Source organism: Erpetoichthys calabaricus, chromosome 7 (assembly GCF_900747795.2).
Source record: "Erpetoichthys calabaricus chromosome 7, fErpCal1.3, whole genome shotgun sequence".
Lineage (NCBI taxonomy): Eukaryota > Metazoa > Chordata > Cladistia > Polypteriformes > Polypteridae > Erpetoichthys > Erpetoichthys calabaricus.
In genome coordinates, this window is record NC_041400.2 from 11,217,502 (window position 1) to 11,240,911 (window position 23,410).

At 40.4% G+C, this 23,410-nt stretch overlaps 1 protein-coding gene across 3 annotated transcripts in view; it reads left to right on the forward strand.

The window, feature by feature from the left end:
* Positions 1–23,410, forward strand: part of dym (dymeclin) — a 457,039-nt gene that overhangs the window by 337,189 nt on the left and 96,440 nt on the right. For all 3 annotated transcript variants that reach the window (XM_051929784.1, XM_051929783.1, XM_051929785.1), the window contains one exon: positions 382–564. In XM_051929784.1, coding sequence (XP_051785744.1) covers positions 382–564 — 183 coding nt within the window. The remainder of the gene's footprint in view (positions 1–381; positions 565–23,410) is intronic.

Below are 23,410 nucleotides of genomic sequence, written 5' to 3' on the forward strand. Positions count from 1 at the left end.
ACATGGGGTAAATAAGATATAAAAAGAGTATAATTTTTGGGTGGCGTATTCTTTTAATATTTGACACGTACAGTATTTCTAACTGCATGTTTAATCATGTGTTTCTGTTTGTAGGCGATCACAGGGAATCTTCCAGAATTACAGTTTGAAATTTTTAATTGAGAGTGCAATGTATGATTATAAAAAAGCAATAAACATAAATTATGTACTCAGTCACCTAGTATTCTTAAATGTCTTTTTATCTGGTCCTGCAGGTAGGAAACCAAGTGGTTATATTCTTCATATTTAGGTTGAATTGCCTGTTTCCAACAAAAGCTTTTTGTTTATTGTCTTTGTGAATCACTTCTCTCATTTCCTTTGTTTTTACTTTTGTTCCGACAGGCCCAGGATTTAAATGTAATTGAGGAAGTGATCCGCATGATGCTGGAAATCATCAATTCCTGTTTAACCAGCTCTCTACATCACAACCCCAACCTGGTTTATGCCCTTCTCTATAAACGTGAACTGTTTGAGCAGTTCAGAACGCATCCTTCCTTTCAAGATATCATGCAGAATTTGGACATGGTAAGTAACGTGTGTACACAAAACATTAAGAAGCCTTATTTTAGATAGGGACATTACAGAAAAAAATCAAACAATATTACAGTTTGTAATTATGAGAAGCAGTTTATTTTATTTATGCCACGTGTATTATGGATAAATGTGTTTGCATATATTTTATTAGTATGTGTTTTATGGAAGTTTTATTTTAGTAGAACAATAAACCTACAGGACCTAGTAGAACTATAAACCTACCTATAGTCTATAATTTATAAAAATATACGTTAATATAGGACATAAGGCTTCTGTACATCTGGTTATGCAGGAGCTTAAAAAGAGTGTAAAAAGTTTTTCAAAGGGATAAAGGAAAAAGAAATCGGAATTGGAATCATCAGATCGAGTACCATGAAACTGGTGATTGATATCGGCCTTATAAAATCTGATCAGAGCATCTCTACAACCCATTTCAAGTCAATTCAGGTAAACCTTTGGTTGCAAGCTTGTCCAAATGCCTGTTGTTCGTGAAACCTAATATAGTTGTGGTTTACATTATTTCAGATAATTTTGTAAATATTTATCATATGCAGAAGAGAAAAAGGAGTATTGTCTTCAGTGAGAATAAAGAAAACTCTCTCATGACTTTAAGAGGTTTTGCCTCTTTATATCAGAAGGCAGGTGGTGGTGGGGATAAAATTGGGTTTTGCTCTGTTTATGGCCCTAACCTATGTCAACCTAAATTCTTCTTGTACATAATTGTCTGAATCCTGAAATTAAAAGATTTTAAGATTATTTTTGATATGGATGCTATCATGTTTATGAGTGCCCTTCTTAACAGATTCCCAGTTCCAATTTTCCAGCCTGTTTCCCTTTCACTGAGCAGACTTCTTTCACACTTGAAGCCAGTTGATTTCTCCTGTTTTACCCCTTGCTGTTGCACTCAGGCTAGACTGGACTATGTCTGTTTTATTACTTTATTGCTTGGGAGTGCTTATATTAGTGATTAGTGACCTGGGCATACAATGTTTCCACCGATTGTCCGGTGTACTTATAAAGTTTAAACCAATGTGAACATTTTAAGCACTTTCCCCTGTTGCCACAGTGTATGCATTATAAAATACGAAATAGACCTTCTTCACACAAATGTAAGCACATAGCTTCTAGCAGTGTTTCCTTAGGAAAGCAGACAGCTTAATGGGACTTTAGAGGTGGTAAAAGGGAAAGAACCATGTTTAGTTAGTTTCAGTTGAGATTTATCAGATTTTTACAATTTCTCGAAGGCAGAACTTGGATGTGCAGGTTTTCTTCATTATACCTGAATTATGTTAAGGTGGTATCCATTAACTCGAGGAATTACTGTCAAGCACTGAATTGTATCAGACCAGACCTGGGCATCGTATGGCTGAATGCAGCCAATGGCCTGGTTTTTTCTGGACCATGGAAGGTGTGGAAAGAAAGTATGTGCTTGGGCGTGTCAGTCTGCACCACAGCTAGATATGACTGTGCAGACGCAGATCAAAATTGTTATGTAGGCGATATTGCTGAATGGGATATAAAAGGAGGGAAACTGAATTTTTACACAAGTTGCTTGACAGTGGACTGGTGGAGTCCAAACTCTTTAGAAATAAATTTGTTATTTTTTTTCCAGCCTTCTAGGCATCAATGACTGTTTTTCCTGAGGTTCTCAGAAATCTTCTTTTATCAAGACTTGACAAACTCCCACAATCCTGTTTGGTAAAGACTTTAATAGGGAAAGCCTGGGTTTATGTACTCTACATTGGGTTAAGGCCTCCCACACACACACACACCCCTGATTGTCATCCCATTGACTGAAACGCCTAACTTCAAATGAACTGTGTGACAGATAGGGGGCATTGTCGTCCCCTTGAACCCTCGGACCAGACACCAGATAAAAAGTCCAAGAGTTATTTATTTTATAATAATAATGTGCACAAAGCACCCTCCACTGCACAACACTCCAATAAATCAATATAATAAACAATAATCAATCCTCCACACCTCCCAGCAGCTCAGTCACCCTCGGCTCGCTCTGCTGGGTTTCCCATAATCCTTTATAGTCCTTGACCCGGAAGTGTTTTCTCTCTCTCTGTCCATGTAACTGTGCGACACTTCCGGGTCGAATGAAAACTCCTTTTCTTCAACCCGGAAGTACATCATTGCCTCTGTCCCCTCGTCTGGGAAGTACTTCCAGGTTATAAGGCAAATAGAAGTCCCTGGGCCTCCCTGCAGCGTCCCCTTGCGGCCCCCGTGGTATCCAGCAGGGCTGTGCATTAAAACTCCAATGTCTCAGGGAGGGCTCCATCTGGCGGCCTGGGGGTATTGGCCGGGATAAACTGCCGGCCATATATCACAACTGATAAGCCTAGAGGTTCACTTACTTTTGCACACACAGATTTGTAACTCTGGATAACTTTCTTCAGTAAATACATGAACAAATATAAATTACCTGTATTATGTGATTAGTTTGGTTCTGTTTATTTAGTTTTAGGTCATATTAATTCAGAAATAGAGAAAATTCTAAAGGATTCACAAAGTTTCTAGCACCACTATACGTGTTACACTTTTGAATTTCCCCATAGGATTAATAAAGTTTATCTAATGTTCTGTTTTCAGAATGTGCAGAGGCTGTATGTGAACATTTTAACTTTAACTTGAAAAAAAGGAGCTTAGGCTAAAAATACAAAGACAAGCCTCAGTCATACAGCATCTTTAATCCTCTGTCAGACACTTGACTGTGCAAAGATAAGGAGAGAGAAGTTAGAAAAAAAAAAAAAGCTACGTTAACCATGGTAAGCCATAATATAGAAGTGCTTCACGCAGACACACATTTCCTGTGAGAAATGACACTAATGTCACTTTATTAAGCGCTTTGGTACAAGGGTGTTTCTGACAAAAATATAGAGTACCTTGAAAAAGTATTCAGTCCTCACCTGTTATTCACATAAATGATTATCTGAGATTTTGATTGGTTTGGCTGGAAAATATTTTTGTGTAAATCAAACACACTTTTTCACCGTGCTGCCCATGAAAGAAAGAAAGTTTAAATAAACCACTAAAAAAATTCCAAAAACCAAAATGCCCACAGGTTTGTAAGTACGTATCCCCCGACCCTCCACGCCGTTCAGTGCTTGGCTGAGCCACCTCTCACAGCACATCCAGCGACCAGTCTTCTTGGATTAGTCTTTTTTTTAATTTTGTAGAATACAATAGTAAGCCTGATCTGCCTGTTACTCCTTGCAGGATGACTCAAGCTTTGTTGGGGTGCAACAGACTGCAGCAATTTTTAGGCCTCAACCTAAATGTTTGATGTGGTTAAATCAGGGCTCAATTTTCTTCATTTCAAGCCACTTCATCATCACTGCGTTGTCATTGTCTTGTTAAGAGACAAACTTCTTCCCCAGTTTAAGATTTAGACAGAGGGCAACGAGTTTCCCTCTGTGATTTTTCCTGTGTTGTGTATTATTCTTCTTCCTTCATCACTCCTGACCAGATTTCCTATCCCTGCTACTGACAAACATCCCCTCAACATGATGCTGCCACCACTACATTGTATAGTGGGGACAGGGTCATCAGACTAATGTGTAGTGTTAGATTTATGCCACATTTATCATTTTATGCTCAAGCTAAAAACTTCCACTTTAGTCTGATCAGATGAAAAAACGTACCTGCACATCTTTGCAGTGCAACAAAGATATTTTTTTTTTCTTTTCAGCTAGGTCTTCTTCCTTGCCACTCTTCTACAAAAGCCTTTTTTGTCTTTGAGAATATTGGCATCTCCAGTCATCCACACTGACTTCTGCAGAAAGGGCAAGCTCAGTTATAGGACACTATCGGGATCCCCTAGAGGTAATTGAAACAAAACTGAGAACCATTATGAACAATGTTGCACGTCCTTTCTCTGACACACTAACACTGAAGAGTTTCAGACAGCAATTATTCAGCAGAAGTGTGTCAAGAAATGCAACTGGAGGTCCTTTATACCAAAAGGCAATATGTCTGTATAATACCTCACTGGGATTGTGACAGCCAAGTCAGAAATTTTTTAATTTTCTTGCTTTATAGTCATTCCGATGTGTATTCACACCAAGGGAGTGTGTGTGTGTGTGTGTGTTTATATATATTTATTTATTTACTTATGTATGTATTTATGTATGGACGAGGATGGAGCGGCGACATTCAGATGCCTTCCTGACCGCTCTGTCTAGACTGCGTTTTTTTAATTCCCTTATTTATTATTTCTTCAATTACAGACGACATCGGGGTTAGTAATTTATGATAGTAGAACACTTTGGATACATTTCACTGAGTGTTGTCCTGTATAACTATGCATGTGACAAATAAAGAATCTTGAATATATTTATATAAAGAGCTTCTGTAAAAAGCCAAATTTCTACCTGGGGTCAAATACTCAGCCACACAGACCACTGATGTGACATTTGCCACTCTGACAAGTACCGTTCTTGTTTAGAGGGGCACCCTGACCTAGACATTGTGGCAATAGTTTCATTTTCTTTCTCAGTTTTGTGTTGTAGACTGCACTGAGCTCTGTTTTGCACCACTTGGTGGTCTTTTACCTTTCCCCACTTCTGTGTTCCTCAACGACTCTATCCTTGACTTGTTATGAATGCTCATTTTGGTTTGCTTTGTGTAAAATCTCTAATGTACTGTTGGATTTCAGCAAAAGACGGTAAGATTGATCCTCATAAATTAACAAGTGATCTACCATTTTGGAGGCCATCAACAAACTGCGGAAGCTGGTCATGTTGTCAGTGTTATTATAATAATAATTTTTATTTATGTAGCGCCTTTCATACACTCAAGGACACTTTACAATTCAATACATACATGTCTACAAGACAGTAGAAATTACATACAAGAAAAAGAATAATACTCATTGAAAAGATGTGTTTTTAACAGAAGTTTGAAATTAATAATAGATTTGTCCTCGCAAAGGCTGAGAGGGAGAGAATTCCAAATTTTAGGGGCTATCACACTGAAAGCTCTGCCACCCATAGTTTCTAACCTGTATTTAGGTACAGTGAATAACTTAGCGTCCGATGTTCGAAATGCACGGGCAGGAGTGTAAGGAAGCAGCAGCTCTGACAGATAATGAGGGGCTAACTCATGAAGGGCTTTAAAGGTGAGAAAAATAATTTTATATTGGATTCTTGAAGAAACTGGTAACCAGTTATCCTGGAATTTATAAGAATAGGGAGGAATCCTTTTTAAATTTCTTTTTAGCAAATTGCTGAGAGGCTTTTCAGTGAGTTTCTTTTGGTCTGGCATGATGCCCACTATGATGTGTTGTAAGCTTAAAATCTGAGACAATAAAATGTGCAGATATCTATTTTTGAGGTGCTGAATACTTTGTTGAGGCTCTCTATGTCTTTTGTTTCCCTCCACTGTCAGGGTGAGCGTAATTGTCAGTTATGGTATTTTTTGGTAAGATTTTTTTTTCTTCCCTCACTGATAAAACACTGGTAGCAGCCTTAGCCCTATCATTGTCACATTTTCTATTTCCTGCACTCATTGTCTGTTTTTCTGGTCATGATGTTTTAAATTAATGTTTCAGTGATGCCTGTTAGCATTTAGATAGATAGATAGATAGATAGATAGATAGATAGATAGATAGATAGATAGATAGATAGATAGATAGATAGATAGATAGATAGATAGATAGATAGATAGATAGAGTACTTTATTAATCCCCATGGGGAAATTCACAATTTCTATATAATGAATTTATCATTTTTCTTTATAACGAATTACGTGTGCATTTTTACATTTAATTTTTTTTTTTTTTTTTTCTTCACACAATGTTGCATTATCTAGCATCTGGAAATGACTAGGTAACATCACCAGACCACTCTGTTCTTGAGAGAACACCAGATAAAAGATTGCTTCCTGTGTGGTTGAGTCTTTTAAGTTAGCATGCTATCCAGTTGTAGTGAAGATTGGTAAATAGGGCTGGGTATCAGCACTGATGTCCTGATTTAATTTCAATTCATAATGAGATTTGATTCAATATCGATTTTATCTTGGCTGAATTAGCATGCACTGATATATTACCCCCGAAGAAGTGATGGCTTTTTCAGGGATTACTTAACCATGCATGAGAACATTAATATAATGTGACACATTTCAGTGGCACTTTATGTGAAGGGTGTCAACATAGTGACTTCATCACATATGCATAAGCATGGAATGACATTTAAGAAGACATACTTGATTAGTAATGAACAGTTAACAGCAGCCTTTGGTAATATGGAACAAAATATCATCTGCTGTTTTTCACAACACTGTACTCATTCAAAATTCACCATAATTTAACTAACATATGTATTACCACATCAGAGCCCACACATATTATGAAGGGCTCCTTGTTTTAATACAATGCAATGGCATCTACTTTATAAAATATCTATATCATCTTGCGAATAATATTATTATAAAATAATCTAATATTGCTTCTTAAATAGTGTGGAATATTCGGACCCAGACAGACAGGCAGACACAGAATGTCCCAAAACATATGCGTTTATTTACAGGCCACACCACAGTGCACAGAGTATTAATAATAATAACGCTCTGTTCTTCTGCTGCCTCCAACTCCTCCCTCACAAGCTCCGCCCTCTTCCACCCAACTCCGCCCCCTCGAGTGGAGTGAGGCGGCCTCTTTCATACAGCACCCAGAAGTGCTCCAGGTGCTCCCCAGTTAACATCCAGCAGCACTTCCGGGTGTGGCAGAAGTGCTGCATAACCCAGTTCCGGAACTGCCCAGGCGTCCCCTGGCAGTGGCCACGTTGCTCCACAGGGTTGGGCTGTCCAAGTCCGTGGCCCCCATACAGTCCAGGGTGGTTGCCCTCTTACGTTCCAGGGAAGATTCTGCCCTTCTCCCGGTCCTTCCCTTCTTACACCGTCCCGGTGGGGCAAGGTCCTTGGACTTCTGTCACAATAGTAAATGTTATTGAATAACCTATTTGTGTGTTATAAATCTCCATGTAGACACACTTCAGCTTACCTGTTAGCCAAATTTATTCCCCAGTTGGACACTTAAAATAATCTTGAAATAGTCGGATGCAGTGGGAAGACTCGTGTCTTTCTATAATTCCACAAGTTACGCATATCTTCAGTTGCTCACTTATAGCAGTCACATTAATCAGTCTCAAAAATGTGTCCTGATATTCCTCAGACAAAAAGGAAACATTTTAAAATGAGGATCTAGAGCTGATGCTTGTTGACAGCGGCATTGAATACATGGAACATAAAAAAGAAGAAGAACTGGCCATTGTGACTGATAACGCTGCTATTATGGAGCTACTTCAAGTATCTCTTTTGTATCTCAGGCTGCTCTGAAAGTTCCTACAATTGCCTGCTTCCTTTGATGGGTGAGGTACGTTATAGGGTCTCATATCTTTGCAGATAAAAACTTCTATAGATTCTGTTATTTTTTGGGCACAGGGTGAAATAAACGAAAGCTTGGAGCTAAACGATGTCTCCAGTGTGGATTGTTTAGGCTCGATTTGTTTGGATGTTGACCGATTCAATGACGGTATAAGTGATTTCTCAAATTTGATGTGTTATAATAATTATTAACTTCTGAGCTGCACAGCTTATATATGGCTTTGTTTGAGTCTCCAGCAAGTCCACACATCTGATTTAAGTGTCTAAGACACTGATTTCAGTTAAAGAGGACACACAATTTCATGCTAAGTAGTAAAGTACTTTTTCAGTAGAAAGCCTTAACAGCCATATTAGCACCATTTACCAGATTGGATACCAAAAAACAAAGATAAGTGACATTGTACTTATAGTAATTGAGCAGGATAGAGATTCACAAAATCAATCTTGAGACTTTAAGAACTGATATCGAATCATTTAAACGAAAAGTAGCGATTAATCAGAAAATCGTTATTTTTACCCAGGCATATTGATCAATTAATGTAACATTCTCATTTGTGAGTCACTTTGGGTAAAAGTGTGATCTCAATAAATGAATTTACTCATCCATTTATCTGTCAAACCTGCTTATCCAGGTCAGGGACATGCGGTGCCTGTGGCTCTCCTGATAGCATTGAGCACATGATACACTCATTAATATGGCACCAATGAGTTTACTGTAAAATAGAGTATAAGCAGTTTAAAAATGGAGACGATAAATTGAAAGTACTGTACCAAAGCTAAAAAGAGCTCATTATCTTCAAGCTCAGCAAAGAAGCATTTGAAGATCACGCAAATTGACCAAAGTCATGGTTGGGATGCCATTGCCAATACATTCGTTTTACTCCTTGTCTCACCAAATGCACAGGTGGAAGTGGAGGAATGATCTGTTTTGGTCAATCCTCTACTGGAAAACCTTGCCCCTTCTAATGTCCTTTCACATTTATAAATGAATGCTGATTTGTGCACTGACCAGAGTCACAGCTGCCGTCCGCCTTCAGGGTTACCAGTGATGAAATCTCTGTGAGTAGACTTATATCTTTAAAATGATGCATGCAAGACAAATGCAGGCAAGCATCTAGAAACATGCACACTTGCCATCTACATGGTCTCTCCCTATATGAATAGTAAAATTTTGGCTTACGTAATTATTTTTTGAATCAACATAATACATTTACACTAGCATCATCTTGTTAAGACAACCTAATGAAAGCTGGGAATATAACTTATTTCTATAAGTAGTCTGATAGGCTCTCGTACCCATGCCATAGGCTGGATGCAGCCCGTGGGCCATTGTTTGTCTACCCGATTTAAAGTTTACCAAAATGGTTTGGGCAGATTTGATCCCTGTTTGAATATTTTCAGTTTTTAGAAAGAAAAATAGAAAAAAAAAACACTCACAGCATAATTTTTAGGCCTGTTCATTAAAATGTTATTTCCATGTTTAAACTGCAGTGTAGATTTAAGAATCTGCTCCTCCTCCTTCTTCCAAGTCTTTTTACCGTACTGCCTGTTAAAGATCCAACAACGTTTTCTCTCAGCTCTGCAATTTGTACTTTCCTCAGCAAGAAGAACATTTAAGAGTATTGCACTCTAAGGCTACATCTACATTATTAAGTTTGCATTTAACAACAGCATTTTTTTTTAAATGGAAATTATCTCTGTCCACACTGGCATTCTCACTTCATTTATAAAAGTATCTCCACCTACACTGCAGCAGCCAGAGCTGTACATGACTATTTGCCGACACTGGCCATGCATGTATCAGTGGAAAAACTCTTGAAGTGATAGTAACACTGCTGGCCACAGGATGTATTACAGAACTGTAGTAATGAATAAATTATATCTTTTGCACATGTATGCAGTGTTCAAACTGTATAGAATACTTACTTGTATGCATCTCGATTGTAACACAATAAGCGCCGTGGAAAGCAACTTTTCTGTGTCTACTGTGCTGGAATATTGTTTTCTTCTGTTATTGGTGACCAGTCAGGCAAAGAGAGATTCTGTTGAGCAATCAGAAAAGGAAGGGCCACATAATAAGCACAGACAAGTCGGAGTGTGATTAGGGTCTACAATTCAATTGAATTTCCCCTTGGGATTAATAAAGTATCTATCTATCTATCTATCTATCTATCTATCTATCTATCTATCTATCTATCTATCTATCTATTTCAAAAGTCTGCATTTTCACCCACATTACAACGCTGTGATGGACGGCCGGGTCCCATGCCCGGCTGGGACGCCCCTACTGCATATGTTCCGGGGGAGCAACCATGGGCAGCTTAATACCTCCCCTGGAAAGCTTGGTGGCAGCCTCCCTGGCCGACAGTGATCCTCCAACCTCCCGCATGGCTCTATGGGAGATGGAGTCCTCCACAGCCTGGTTGGGAGCTGGGGTGGCTGCTAGGGGGTGCTGCCTGGAATCAACAGCCCGGCTGGACGAGTTTTCAGCCCCACCCAGAAGTGCAATTGGGACCAGGTGGTCAAACACCTGGAACACTTCAGGTGAGCTATAAAAGGGGCCAGCCACCACCACTCGACTATGCCAGATGTGATAAAGGTGCTATATAGCGCCCGACCTGGCACAGACTGACACAGAGGCACATGTAAAATCACGCAGGCTTTTATTTTTCTCTTCAGCCATGGAACACGTCTTCCCCGTGTCCCACAGGCCCAACACAGTCCCAAAGCACTTAAACACAGCACAAACAATCCTTCCTCTAGCACCACCACTCCTCCCAGGCAACCTCGTCCTCTTCCTCCCGATTCTGGCTGTCGAGTGGTGGTGGCTGGCCCCTTTTATAGCCCACTCGGAAATGTTCCAGGTGTTTGACCACCTGGTCCCAATTGCACTTCCGGGTGGGGCTGAAAACTCATCCAGCCGGGCTGTTGACTCCAGGCAGCACCCCCTAACGGCCACCCCAGCTCCCAACCAGGCTGTGGAGGACTCCATCTCCCATGGAGCCATGCAGGAGGTTGGGGGATCACCGTCGGCCAGGGAGGCTGCCACCAAGCGTTCCGGGGGAGATACTGAGCTGCCCATGGTTGCTCCCCCAGAACATATGCAGTAGGAGCATCCCGGCCGCCCATCACAAGGCGTTTTCAAAAGTTACAGCTCTGGAAGGCATTGTCAAAAGTCTCTGTTTTCGGGAGTAAAAACTCTGTTGTATTGTGGACAAAAGGCAAAAATAAGGACTAATGTCTGTGTTTTTAAACAAAAATGTAGTTTTGTGTATATAGCTTGAGTACTCAGTGAGGGTACCAGCTTTTGCTATCCAAAACACATTGTGTGTACTCTTTATATTCCAAATTTATCTGTATATAATTAAGCAAGGATCGACTTTCCCTAAATGAAAACTAACCACATACTTGTGCAGATAACACAATAACACTGATAAAAAATACACACAAACACTCTATTAATCTCTTATGCCTGGCCAATTTTGTCTTTTCAAAACATTTTATCGGTGTTGCATTTTCTGTGCTAATTCAAACATATCATTTTCACCCCTGCTCCTTGAGAATAGATATAATGAATTATAAATATATAAACATCAACATCTGAAATTGTAGCTGTACTCATGTATTAGGCTAATTGCTCATTTTATTCCGTATATATTGATTCAATTATCTTAGAATTGTTGTGCAAGGAGTGATTGCCCTTAATTAAGAAGGAGCTGCCTGAGTCACCGTGGTTGAATTAATTACCCAGTTGCGTTCTGTTTAAAAAGTCTCTGAGAGGGGAAAGGAGGAAGCTCTCTTGTTTTTTAGCAGTCCGTGGTCTGCTCTGGCATTGTTGTTTAGTCAGAAGAAGAATTTGAGACTGGTATTCTGTAAAACATTGCCACAACATTCAGCATTATGTGTTGGAAGTTTATGGGCAGATTTCAGTATACAGCAGAGCTCACAAGGTCTCTGGGACTTTGATACTGGCGTTAACCTACAGTGACTATAAATATAAAATATCCACCCCTTGTTGGTTTTCTAATTTTGTTGTTGTATAACATTGAGTCATCCTGGATTTAGATTGGCTTTTTTTGACAATACAGTAGAGTCTCGCTTATCTGAGATAAACGGGCCGGCAGAACATCAGATAAGCGAAAATGTCGGATAATGGGAGGTGTTAAGAAAAAGCCTATTAAACATCAAACTATGTTATTTTACACATTATGAACCTAATACAGTGGAACCTTGGTTCACAAACGTCTCTGAACACTTACAAATCGGATTATGACCAAAAAGTTTGCCAAACTTTTGCATCTGTTCACGACCACACACTCGGTATACCAACAAGCCAGTTTCCCTTTCGGTTTGTGCGCGCCGATGATTTCCGCACGTGTTCAGTCTCTCTCTGTGCAGCAAGAGAGAGCGCGAGAGAGAGACACTGACAGACACGCACGTGAGAAAGAGACACACACACACGAGAGACACGTGCGAGAAAAAGAGAGACACACACACGAGAGAAATAGAGACACACTTACACACACGCGTGAGAGAGAGACACTTGCACACACACGCAAGAGAAAAACACACGAGAAAGAGAGACAAACGCACGAGAGAGACACGTGCAAAAGACGCACACACACGCGTGCGCGCAAGAGAGAGACACAGGCGCACACACGTGCGCACGCGAGAAAGAGTGAGAGACAGGCACACAGACACACCCACACACACACGAGAGAGAGAGAGAGAGACACACAGGCGCATACATGCCAGAGAGGGCTGGCCACATAATCGACTGTAATCATGTTTTACAACAAAACAACAGAAAAATTTAACTGAAAAAATGAACTTAGCAACAAAAAATTGACTACGCTCATGCTCGCAACTTGCAGTTCTTGTTGTCAATTGATGCGTTTTTTTGTTTGTTTTTTTTTTACGGTGGGACTTTGGATAATACAGAATGTTGGATAAGCGAAGGTCGGATAAGCGAGACTCTACTGTAGTTAAAAAACTCTTTAATGTCAAAGTCAGAAAAAACCTTTGCAAAGTGGCCTAAATGAATCACAAATTTAAAACAGAAGAAATTTAATTGCCTAAGTATTCACTCCATTTAATATGACACATCTAAATAATCACCAGTACAGCAAACTGGTTCCCAAAATTAGTAAAATGGAGGTCATCTGTCTGGGATTTCCATTGAATGTAGTCTAAATGCACCTAAATATGGAAGTACAGCTTATGTATGTCAATATGGTGGCCTAACCTACACAATGAAGACAAAGGGGCATGCCAAGCAACTCTTTGAAAAGCACAAGTCAGGGGATGGAGATCACTGAATATTCTTTTATATCAATCAATCATGAAGAAATGGAAAGAGTATGGCACAGCTGTAAATCTGCCCTAAGCAGGCCATGCTCAATAACCAAGTGATTGTGTGAGAAGACAATGAGAGAGAGAGGCCACCCAGACACCTGTTCGAACTCTGAACATGTTTGAAGCTATAGTAGCCAAGGTTGGAGAGATTGTGCAAACAATGGATGCCCTGGTGCTTTGCCAGTTACAGCTTTTTGGGAAAGAAATAAATAGAAAAAACGTGCAGGAGATTTTGGGTAGAGTTTGCCGGAAAGCACATTGAATACTCTGAAGTCAGCTGAATGAATGTTCTACGGACTGATAAAATTTTTGAACATAAGAATAAATGTCACGATTGAACACTGTACATTATAAAAACATACCATCTCAAGTGTGTCAAGTGGGCAGCATAGCAGTTAATAGCATCATGTTGTGAAGATGCTTCTGTGCAGCAGGCTCTGGAAAAATTATGAGAATAAAATCAATGCAGCAGAAATATGGAGAAATCCTGGAGGAAGCCCTGATGCAGTCAGCAAGAAACCTGTGCCTTGGGAGGAGAGCAAGATGACGAGTCTGAGCAGGAAGCCAAAGTTACACGGGAAGGGCTTCAAAGCAACAATGTGAATGTCCTGAAGTGGCCGAGTCAGAGTCCAGATCTTAGTCCAAATGAGAATTTCCGGCTGCACTGACAAAGCAAAACCTGTTCACTCGTGACCCCCATGACACCCCACAGAGCTTGAGCAGATTTGCGAAGAAGAATGAAGAAAATAGCAGAGTGCATATGTGCAAAGCTGTGCACACAGACTCAAGGCTGGCACGGTTTCTAAAGGCACATTTACTAAACACTGACCTGAAGGGGATGAATACTTAAGTGATTGATTGTTTAGTGTTTTATATTTCTAATTAATATAAACCAGTTTGCAGAGATCTGTTCTCACTTACACATTAAAGTGTCTTTTTCTGTTCATCAGTGTCAAAAACCCACATTAAATCCACTGTAATTCATTGTTGTGAAATTCCTCCAAGACGGTGTGTGGTGTTCATAGACAGTATAAGCTGACGTATGTACCGTAGGTGGATGCCAGTTTACCGGCTATCTTAATATCCGCAGTGTTTGGGTGAAGATGCGACTGAGAATGAGAACAATTAATGCATTGTGGACTGTCAGTGGGATTTTTATAAGAGGATTTGATGTTTATGATGCCGTGTTTATTAGTGTTTAGTCTTTTGTGATGTTTAATATGTTCACATGTGTATTGGCTCAACAACGTCATGTATTCTATATCACATATTCATATTCATACAAAGAATGTAACTCAAAACTACTTTATAAAATGTCCACGATAACATTGCAAGGAAAGAAAAGCAAATTAGAAATAGATAAGAATAGGATTATTTATTCTTAGTGGTTTTATTGTGGCGTGACAGTAATTGGGATTGAAAGGGGCTTATTTAGTACAACATAGGCAGGTACTGGGTAACATGCCATCACTGAAGGAGACGATGGCCCTGTCAGTATCTCCTGGTTTTAAAATAATTCAGGTCATGTTACAAAGCAGTATAGTCAGATTTGATTTTAGCACATCTCCGCTTGTTCAACTCGAAACCACAATGAACATAACTAGTTGGTGGAAGCTTTTTCTTGCGCTGCTAGCTTTGTAACACTTTGATGTTCAGCAAAGGGGAAAAGATCCTGAAATGTTTTTGGCTTCCACGTAAAACACTGACTCGTGGGGCAGACAGCAGCTCATAAATAGTGTATGTTTTCTGCAGGAATTCTCTCACAGGAGAAGCACAAACTGCCTTTTCTCCTCTTTACATTATACAGCTGTTTAGTTTCCACCTCACAGATTCATCCCTCTTGATGCCTCTGCAGTACACTATAAATTTGAATAATTCTTTAAATGAAGAAGTCCTCTGTTCCCAGATAATGCTAAAATCAAATGAAATAATACTCTTTATTAAATAATAAATCTATATACCTAAAAAAAAACAAAACAAGGAAAGGAACTTTTCACAAGGGATGTGAACATTTTTTCTTGTCACCCTTAATTTATACAGAACACGTGTCATTTGTTTCAATTTGGTGCTCTTTGTGTAAATACATAGCATTTTCAAATGTATGCATTAATTATTGATACTTATTCATATGAGGCTTAAATCCAGGAGGCTGCACAGTAATCAGTTATTAGTGTAAAAGTCTGCAGTTGTTCCATGATAAGATGTACTGTGGGTAATGGATGAATTTTAAAAATAATTTCCTCCGGGTGCTCCGGTTTCCTCCCACAGTCCAAAGACATGCAGGTTAGGTGCATTGGCGATTCTAAATTGTCCCTAGTGTGTGCTTGGTGTGTGTGTGTGTGCCCTGCTCTGCCCTGTTTCCTGCTTTGTGCCCTGTGTTGACTGGGATTAATAATTCTTTGCATTTATATAGCGTTTTTCTCACTACTCAAAGCGCACATATTGGCATTTTACGGGATTCAAACCGGCAACGTTCCGATTGCCAGTGCAGATCCCTAGCCTCAGAGCCACCACTGGATTGGCTCCAGCAGACCCCCGTGACCCTGTAGTTAGGATATAGCTGGTTGGTTAATGGATGGATGGATGAAATGATTTTGTGAAACCTGCAAGAAAACTCCATCTTGTAGAGAAGTACAGTATTACATTTTTATTGTTACTGATTTGTTATGGTTCATTTTATGGAGATGTTTACAAACTCAAATCACAATTCATTTAATAGAATATCCAATGATTTGGCCTAGCAATTTAGTCTACGTCCACACTATTATATTTTTGTTTAAAAATGCAGAGATTAGTCTCCATTTTTGCCTCTTTCACTATAATGCAGAATTTTTAACAACCAAAAATGGAGAATTTTGCAAATGTTGTCCAGAGCCGTAGACTTTGTCAACTTGGCATTTTATTTTCCTTGTTTTTTCTTCTGCCCTCCTGGTCATCTGACCTTATCACTGGACTCAATTTTGGAGGCTTACATTATGGACACTACCCTTCTACTAATTATATATCTGTTTTAAAAGATTGTATGGATTTATATATTTACTTTTTCTTTACTTATTTGTTAATGTTCTACCCTAATTTTATTTGTTTTCTTTTCTTTTTCTTTGACATCATGTAAAGCACTTTAAGCTCCATTTTTTGTATGAAAATGTGTGATAGAAATAACTGTTGTTGTAATGTGGATAGGTGAAAATGGAGAGTTTTGAAAACGCAGACACTAGTCACACTGTGATTGGTTTGTGCTTATTACGCAGCCCTTCCCTGATTGGATGCTTCTCACCACAACTCACAATACCTCATTCCCTGATTGGTCACCCTTCATGGAAGAAAACCATATTCCAACATAGCAGACACAAAGGAGATGCGTTCCAATGGCGCTGCTTGTTTTGCTTACCTGTATACATCTAAATTGAGTTTTGTGCTGTTCGAATGCTGCGTACATGCAGAAAAGACATATAATTTATTGGTTACTAAAGTTTTCAGATTACAGTAAGTCCTTTGGCTGGCACTGTTATCATCCCTAAAGGATTTTTTTCTGCCAAACGTGCACATGCCTCATGTAGGCAGATGTCTACGTCATATGTGTTGTCACAGACGGCCAGGTTCCTTGTCCGACCAGGACGCCTCTTCTTGGAGAGGATCGGGGGAGCAAGTGTGGGCAGAACAGTACCTCCTCCCGGGACATTAGATGGCATCCCCCAAGGGTTGCAGTGGTGCCTCGGATTCCCACAGGGCTTCATGGGAGTTTGAGTTGCTTACAGCCTTGTTGGGATCAGGGGGTGCTGCGACAGCTGCTGAGCCCTCTTGGGCGGGTTTTCCACTACACCCGGAAGTGCTGCCGGAAGTTGGTCTACGAGCACCTGGAGCACTTCCGGGGGAGTTATAAAAGAACCCTGCAGTCACCATTTTGGTAGCCAGAGTCGGGAAGAGGGAGACAAGGCTTGCCGTGGAGGAGAAAGACAAAAGATTAAAAGTAAAGTATTGTGCAGTGTTGTGCTTTGGACTGCGTTGTGGCTTGTGGGAACAGGGAAGACATTATCCACAGGTGAAGAAAGAAAATAAAAACATGTACTTGTTTATCAGTGTGCCTCCTGTATCTGCCAGCGTCAAGTTAAGCGCTGGTATAGCGCCATCTACTGTCAGTGTTTTTCAGTTCCGTTAGTGTAGATGAAGATACTTTCATAAAGTGAGACCGCTAGGGTGGACTGAGAGAGCATTTTCATTTAAAAACACTTGACAAGACAAACTGACCCAAAGCCCACAAGTAAATCAACTAAAGAATGGCTGAAAAAGAGGAATGGCCAAGCAAGTTAGAGTCCTGACCTTAACGTGACTGAGATGATGAGGCACGACTTGAAAAGGGCTGTGCAATCAAGATGGCCCAGAAATAATACTGATGAACTGAAACAGATTGGTAGGGATGTAATGTTCCAGAATTCATCCTCAACGTCATGCCCGTCTCATAAGCAACTGCAGGACACGTTTGGTGGAAGATGTTGCTGTTAAAATCAAAGGGTTCACCTTACTGCACTGGGAATGATTACTCCGTGTGCTCAATGCAGACTTGAAAAGAGCAAATGTTAGAGTGTGTTATCAGTTTAGTCAAATTGTCTTTGTCTAGAATTGTGACTTAGATGAAGGTCAGACCACAGTTTATTAGTAATCAATGGAGACATCCTGGGAATTCCAAAGGGTTTGTTTACTTTTTCTTGCAACTGTACTAGGACATGAATTATAGGAGTAAGGAAACCAAACATAGTAAGTGATTTCTGAGTCACTTTGGGCAAAGACTTGACAAACACCTGTAACAAAGGTATTACCGAAAATATACATATCAGCTTTTTATTAAAAGAACAGAGTCTAAACCAAACTTATTTATTTAACTTACAAAAAACGTCAAAGGATGACTGAGTCTGCTGGTGGTTTTAAACTGAAAGCACATATCTGCAATTGACAACACTCCCCCTCTCCCCTTCCACTGCCTACTCAAATAAAGTGAACCATAAAAATAAGGCGTTGAATAAATATTCACTAAGAAATTAAATTACACTTTCTACCACGAGAGAACCAGACTGGTTGTTGGAATGAAAAAAAAATCAATAGATGAGATGCTTTCATAAGAGTAGAAGTCCTCCCCAAGTGCCGTGCTTTCATTTGCTATTCTGCATCTAGCTTTTTCAGAACAGGTTCTTTTCTTTGTTTAATATTTAACCAGCTGAAGTATCCAGATGATTCATTCAGCAGCGTGCACAACCAGCGGCTCCCTCATAGATTTGCTTCAGTATAGAGGACAGCCGACAGGTGATATCAACCTTCATTGTAAATCTGTCAAAATCGGAATAATCAAATCCATGAGGAGACATGAATGGTCTTTTCATGTTACGGAAGATTTCTGAGACTACATGAGCACTGACATTCACAGGTGGACTGCTGGGATCCCAGAGAGATTGCTGGGTTGTTTTGTAATTTAACATGCTTGTTTTGCTGCCTGCCGAAGGACCTTAATCTCATGAAATAGCATTGTGTTGTAATTGTCTAGCAGGAACCGGTCAACCAAATCAAAGACAAGTAATAACAAAGAGCAAGCATCCACAAAACAGGAACTGCAATAATCAACACAGCAAATAAACAGAACTAAAAAAAAAAATAACTGAAAAACCGTTGAGGACATTATGATGATAAACAATGAGTGTGTTTACATGTGCTTCAGTACAGGTTTCTAAAATGCCATGTAAGCCATTATTCCAGTTAGAAAAATCAGGTTATTAGTCTCTGAGAAACCTGGTTCACACACAACGTAGATTTCTCTGTGAGCTACCCGATTATTTGACCTTGTAAACCCTTAACCAGGTTACAGTTAAGTTTTTTGAACTCTGCGCATGTTTGTTGCACTCTGTTAGCCTGCATACTTGTTAGCTTCACAAACACGTCCAACAACCATGGCTAGAAAACAGTGGAAGCGTCCACAAAGATGCATTTCCTGGGGCGAATGCTCTGGCAATCACATTTTTCCTTCTTATGATTGAAATATTTCAGAAATTGCTACATTTTTGTTGATTGGCAGAACACACCGTGCTAAGCTTAACAGTACAATGTTGGGAACAGTGCTGGGAGCATAACACTTTAAAAGTAATGTACAGTGGGTATAGAAAAGAACCCCAGCCCCCACTTTGAAGTATTCCCAGCCTAAACTGAAAAAATATTTCTTCCCAGCTTTACTTACTCAATGCAACCTGTAACATCCAAGTGAAATATATCACAGCTACAGTTCAGAAAAATGATAAAAAATCAAAAACAAGACATGCGGAGCTTAATAAAGGATCCCCCCCAATGTCAGTGTCATTTTGTTGACCCCCCTTTTGCTTTAATGGCAGCCTTGAGCCTGTTGGGATTCTTCTCTGTCAGCTTTGCACATTTAGATTGAGTAATATTTGCCCCCCCACTCTTCTTTACAGTTTAACTGTTCAAGTTCGGTCACATTGGATGGTGAGCATTGGTGGTCTGCTATCTTCAAATCTTTCCACTGATTTTTAGTATGATTTAGTTCTGGGCTCTGACTGGCCACACCAGGACATTCACTTTTTTCTCCTTCAGCCACTGTGTGCCCAGTTTTGCTGTGTACTTCGGGTCGTTGTCATGTTGAAAGGTGAACATTCTGCCCATCTTCAACTTTCTGGCAGAGGGTAGCAGGTTTTCCTCAAGAATTTGGTGTTTTTTTGCCACATCCATTTTTCCTTCTACCATAACGAGAGCCCCTGGCCCTGCACCAGAGAAACACCCCCACAACAGGATGCTGCCACCTCCATGCTTTACTGTAGGTATGGTGTATTGTGGATGATGAGCTGCATTGGTGTACCGTTTGGTATCGAGGCCAAATAGTTCGATTTTGGTCTCAACTGACCATAAGACCTTTTTCCACTTGGCGTCAGAATCTTCAAGGTGCATTCTGGCAAACCTCAAACGAACCTTAATGTGGCCTTTCTTGAGAAGTGGCTTTTTCCTTGCGACCCTCCTGAACAAGCCACAATTGTGGAGCACTTGAGAAATTGTCACATGCACATCATTAATGACCACCCTTTGTCATAAAATCCTGTAACTCCTTTAAAGTGGCCATTGGCCTCTTGGTAGCCTCTCTTACCAGTTTCCTACTTGCTCTTTCATCCAGTTTGGAGGGACAGCCGGATCCAGGGAGGGTCCTAGTAGTACCAAACAGTTGCCACTTCTTTATTATGGACTTTACTGAGCTCCTTGAGATTGATAAAGCCTTTGAGATTTTTTTGTCTCCATCTCCTGCCTTATGTCTGTCCACAACACTATCCCTGAGATCTTTTGAAAGTGGTTTGCCACCCATAGTCAGTTGTTTGCTGTCAGTGGCACTACCAAGCAAGGGAATGAATGCTCCAGGAACAGCTTCACTAATCCCACGGATTACAACTGATCACAGGTGGAAGGAAGCCAGTAACCATGGTCTGCAATGGAAATGGGGGTCACTTACACCTGATTGAGTTTAGGAGGGGGGTGATCCTTTATTAATTTCAGTATATCTTGTTTTTTATTTTTTAAAATTCTTCTGAACTGTAGCTGTGATATCTTTAACTTGCAAGTTAGAGATTGCATTGAGTACGTAAAGCTGGAAAAAATATTGATTTGTGTTTTTTCATTTAAGGCTGTAAAGCAAAAAAATGGGAATATTTCAAAGGGGGGATTCTTTTCTTTACCCACTGTATGTTAAGTAGTCAGATTACTTTTTAATGTAATGAATAACATAATGCAGTAATTTTTTAAGTAAAAAAACCTATGTTAATATTCCAGCCACTCTGGGTGCAGAGCAAGAAGCACACGTACCGTTATAGGGGTCCTTTACAGGGGTCCGGCACACAACAAACAGTAAAGAGTGTGCTACGCAAACTCCGGTAACAGAAACTGATAAATTAGTGTGTCAGTGTAGTTTTCATCCAGTTATTTGTTATAGATAAGCAGAAAGAGTCTGACGCAAGGTGACGTGGAAGCCATTGTTCCTACCAGGTCAGGGATATAAAAAGAGGATAATTGTGATTTACTTCGCAGCACATGAAGGGCTAAACATAATTATAAAAACACAAGAAAATGATCCCTTTTGGCTGAGTTCCTGGTCAGTTTCATGATGGTTCATGTATGGGATTAGGATTTAATAATAAATGTTGGCCAGTCAAAGGTGCAGTTTTTCACACAAAACAAGAAAAACTAATGCAGACGTAACACACTCTTTGTAACACATTACATTTAATAACAAGTCTCTAAATGACATATTTAGTTTCTTTTTTTCATGAGTAATGCAAATAAGTTACTTAGAAAAGTAACATGTATACCACACAACAGCCATCCATCCATCCATTTTCTAACCCGCTGAAACCGAGCACAGGGTCACGGGGGTCTGCTGGAGCCAATCCCAGCCAACACAGGGCACAAGGCAGGAAACAATCCTGGGCAGGGTGCCAACCCACCGCAGACAACAGCCATTAATCTTATTTTTAGTGTATTTTTTGACATTTTTAGTTTTATTGATGAAAGGAAACAAATGGGACTATAAACATTCCAGAGTCTGATGTTGGCACTGAAAATTTCACTGATACCCCTATGGCAAGTGAACTTTAGCGATGGGTTTGCTATAGTGGTAGAAGTCTATAACCACTCAGCCACCAAATGTCAAAGCATCAGCCAGAGTCTTCATGAGCCACCAGCCTGATTGGTATTAAAGTTTACAACTTCTGTTACAACCGGTGAGGCATGTGGTTCTGTGGCTCAGTGTTACCAACAGATACTAGTTTGTGGCTGTAATACTCGATATTGAATAATGTGATTTTGGCAATTTGGTGACATCCTTATTGAGAACAAATTCACTCCAATAGTCAGGAGACTGGAAATTCATGCATCAGGTAATAATAATGAAAATAATACATTTTATTTATTTGTAGACGCCTTTCTAACCACTCAAGGACACCGAACAATAGATAAAACACAGATTATAAACAAAACTAAAATACAGGTAGTCCTCCAGGTTACGGACACTCGACCTACGACTTACGAACGAGGCCGCAGCTGTGACGCATGCGCCTCATTAACTGCCACTCCGTCATCTTTGGCCAGAGGACGCTGCAAGTAGTGGCTGGAGGGGTGCGATTTCGCTGCTCGCACAGTGTAATTTCCCTGTGTCCCTCGGGCGGCTCCCGGTGGCAAGCGAGCGGTGACCCGTGGTCCATAGTCACTGGGGCCACAGCTATCGCTCGCATGCAGGATGGAGGCTTAATGGGACGGTTCGCTGTCCGTCCACTACGCCGCCGCAGCTACTGCTCCTGACTGGATGCAGGCTGGATGGGCATTTCACTGCCCGCCCACTACACATGGCTCCCCCCAAATTGTTTTCGGTGGGCGGCTGGTAATGCTGGCTGAACGGAGGCCATTGAGGGTGAACGGGGCGGCAGGGGGTAGCATTGTAGTGTGCTTTGGGTGGCTGCCTGTTGAATGGGGGCAGTGGTGGGCGATTCACTACACGCCTTTGGCCACACCGTGTTCGTTCTCAGTGGGTGGACGCACGCTGCAGGCTGCATACTGTAGTGGAGGTGACTGTGTGGTGGGTGGGTGGTGAACCGCCCCTCGCTACTCCCATTCATTCTCAATAGCTAGCCTGCTTGTACTGTTACGTACATAGCAGAAAGTTGTCTCTTGTCAGTACACCAGACGTGTTGACAACTGGTGCCTGCCTGCTGTGATAGCGTGTACAGTGCTGTGCAGGAGAGTTCATCTTAACCTTTTGTCTTCACTCTTCAACAATGTCTCTGAAACACAAATCTGGTGCAAGTGCTGGTGATACAGTAAAGAAGAGAAAAACCATCACCATGGAAAATAAAGTAGAAATAATAAAAAGGTCAGAGAGAGGTGAAACTCCATCATTTATTGGCAGAGCACTTGGTTACAGTCAGTCAACAATAGCATTTATTAAAATAATGTACTTGTTCCAACTTAAGTACAAACCTACAGTCCCTATCTCCTACATAACCCGTGGACTGCCTATACAAAGATTAATATCAGACAGAACAATTGTAATCAAAGAGAAAAA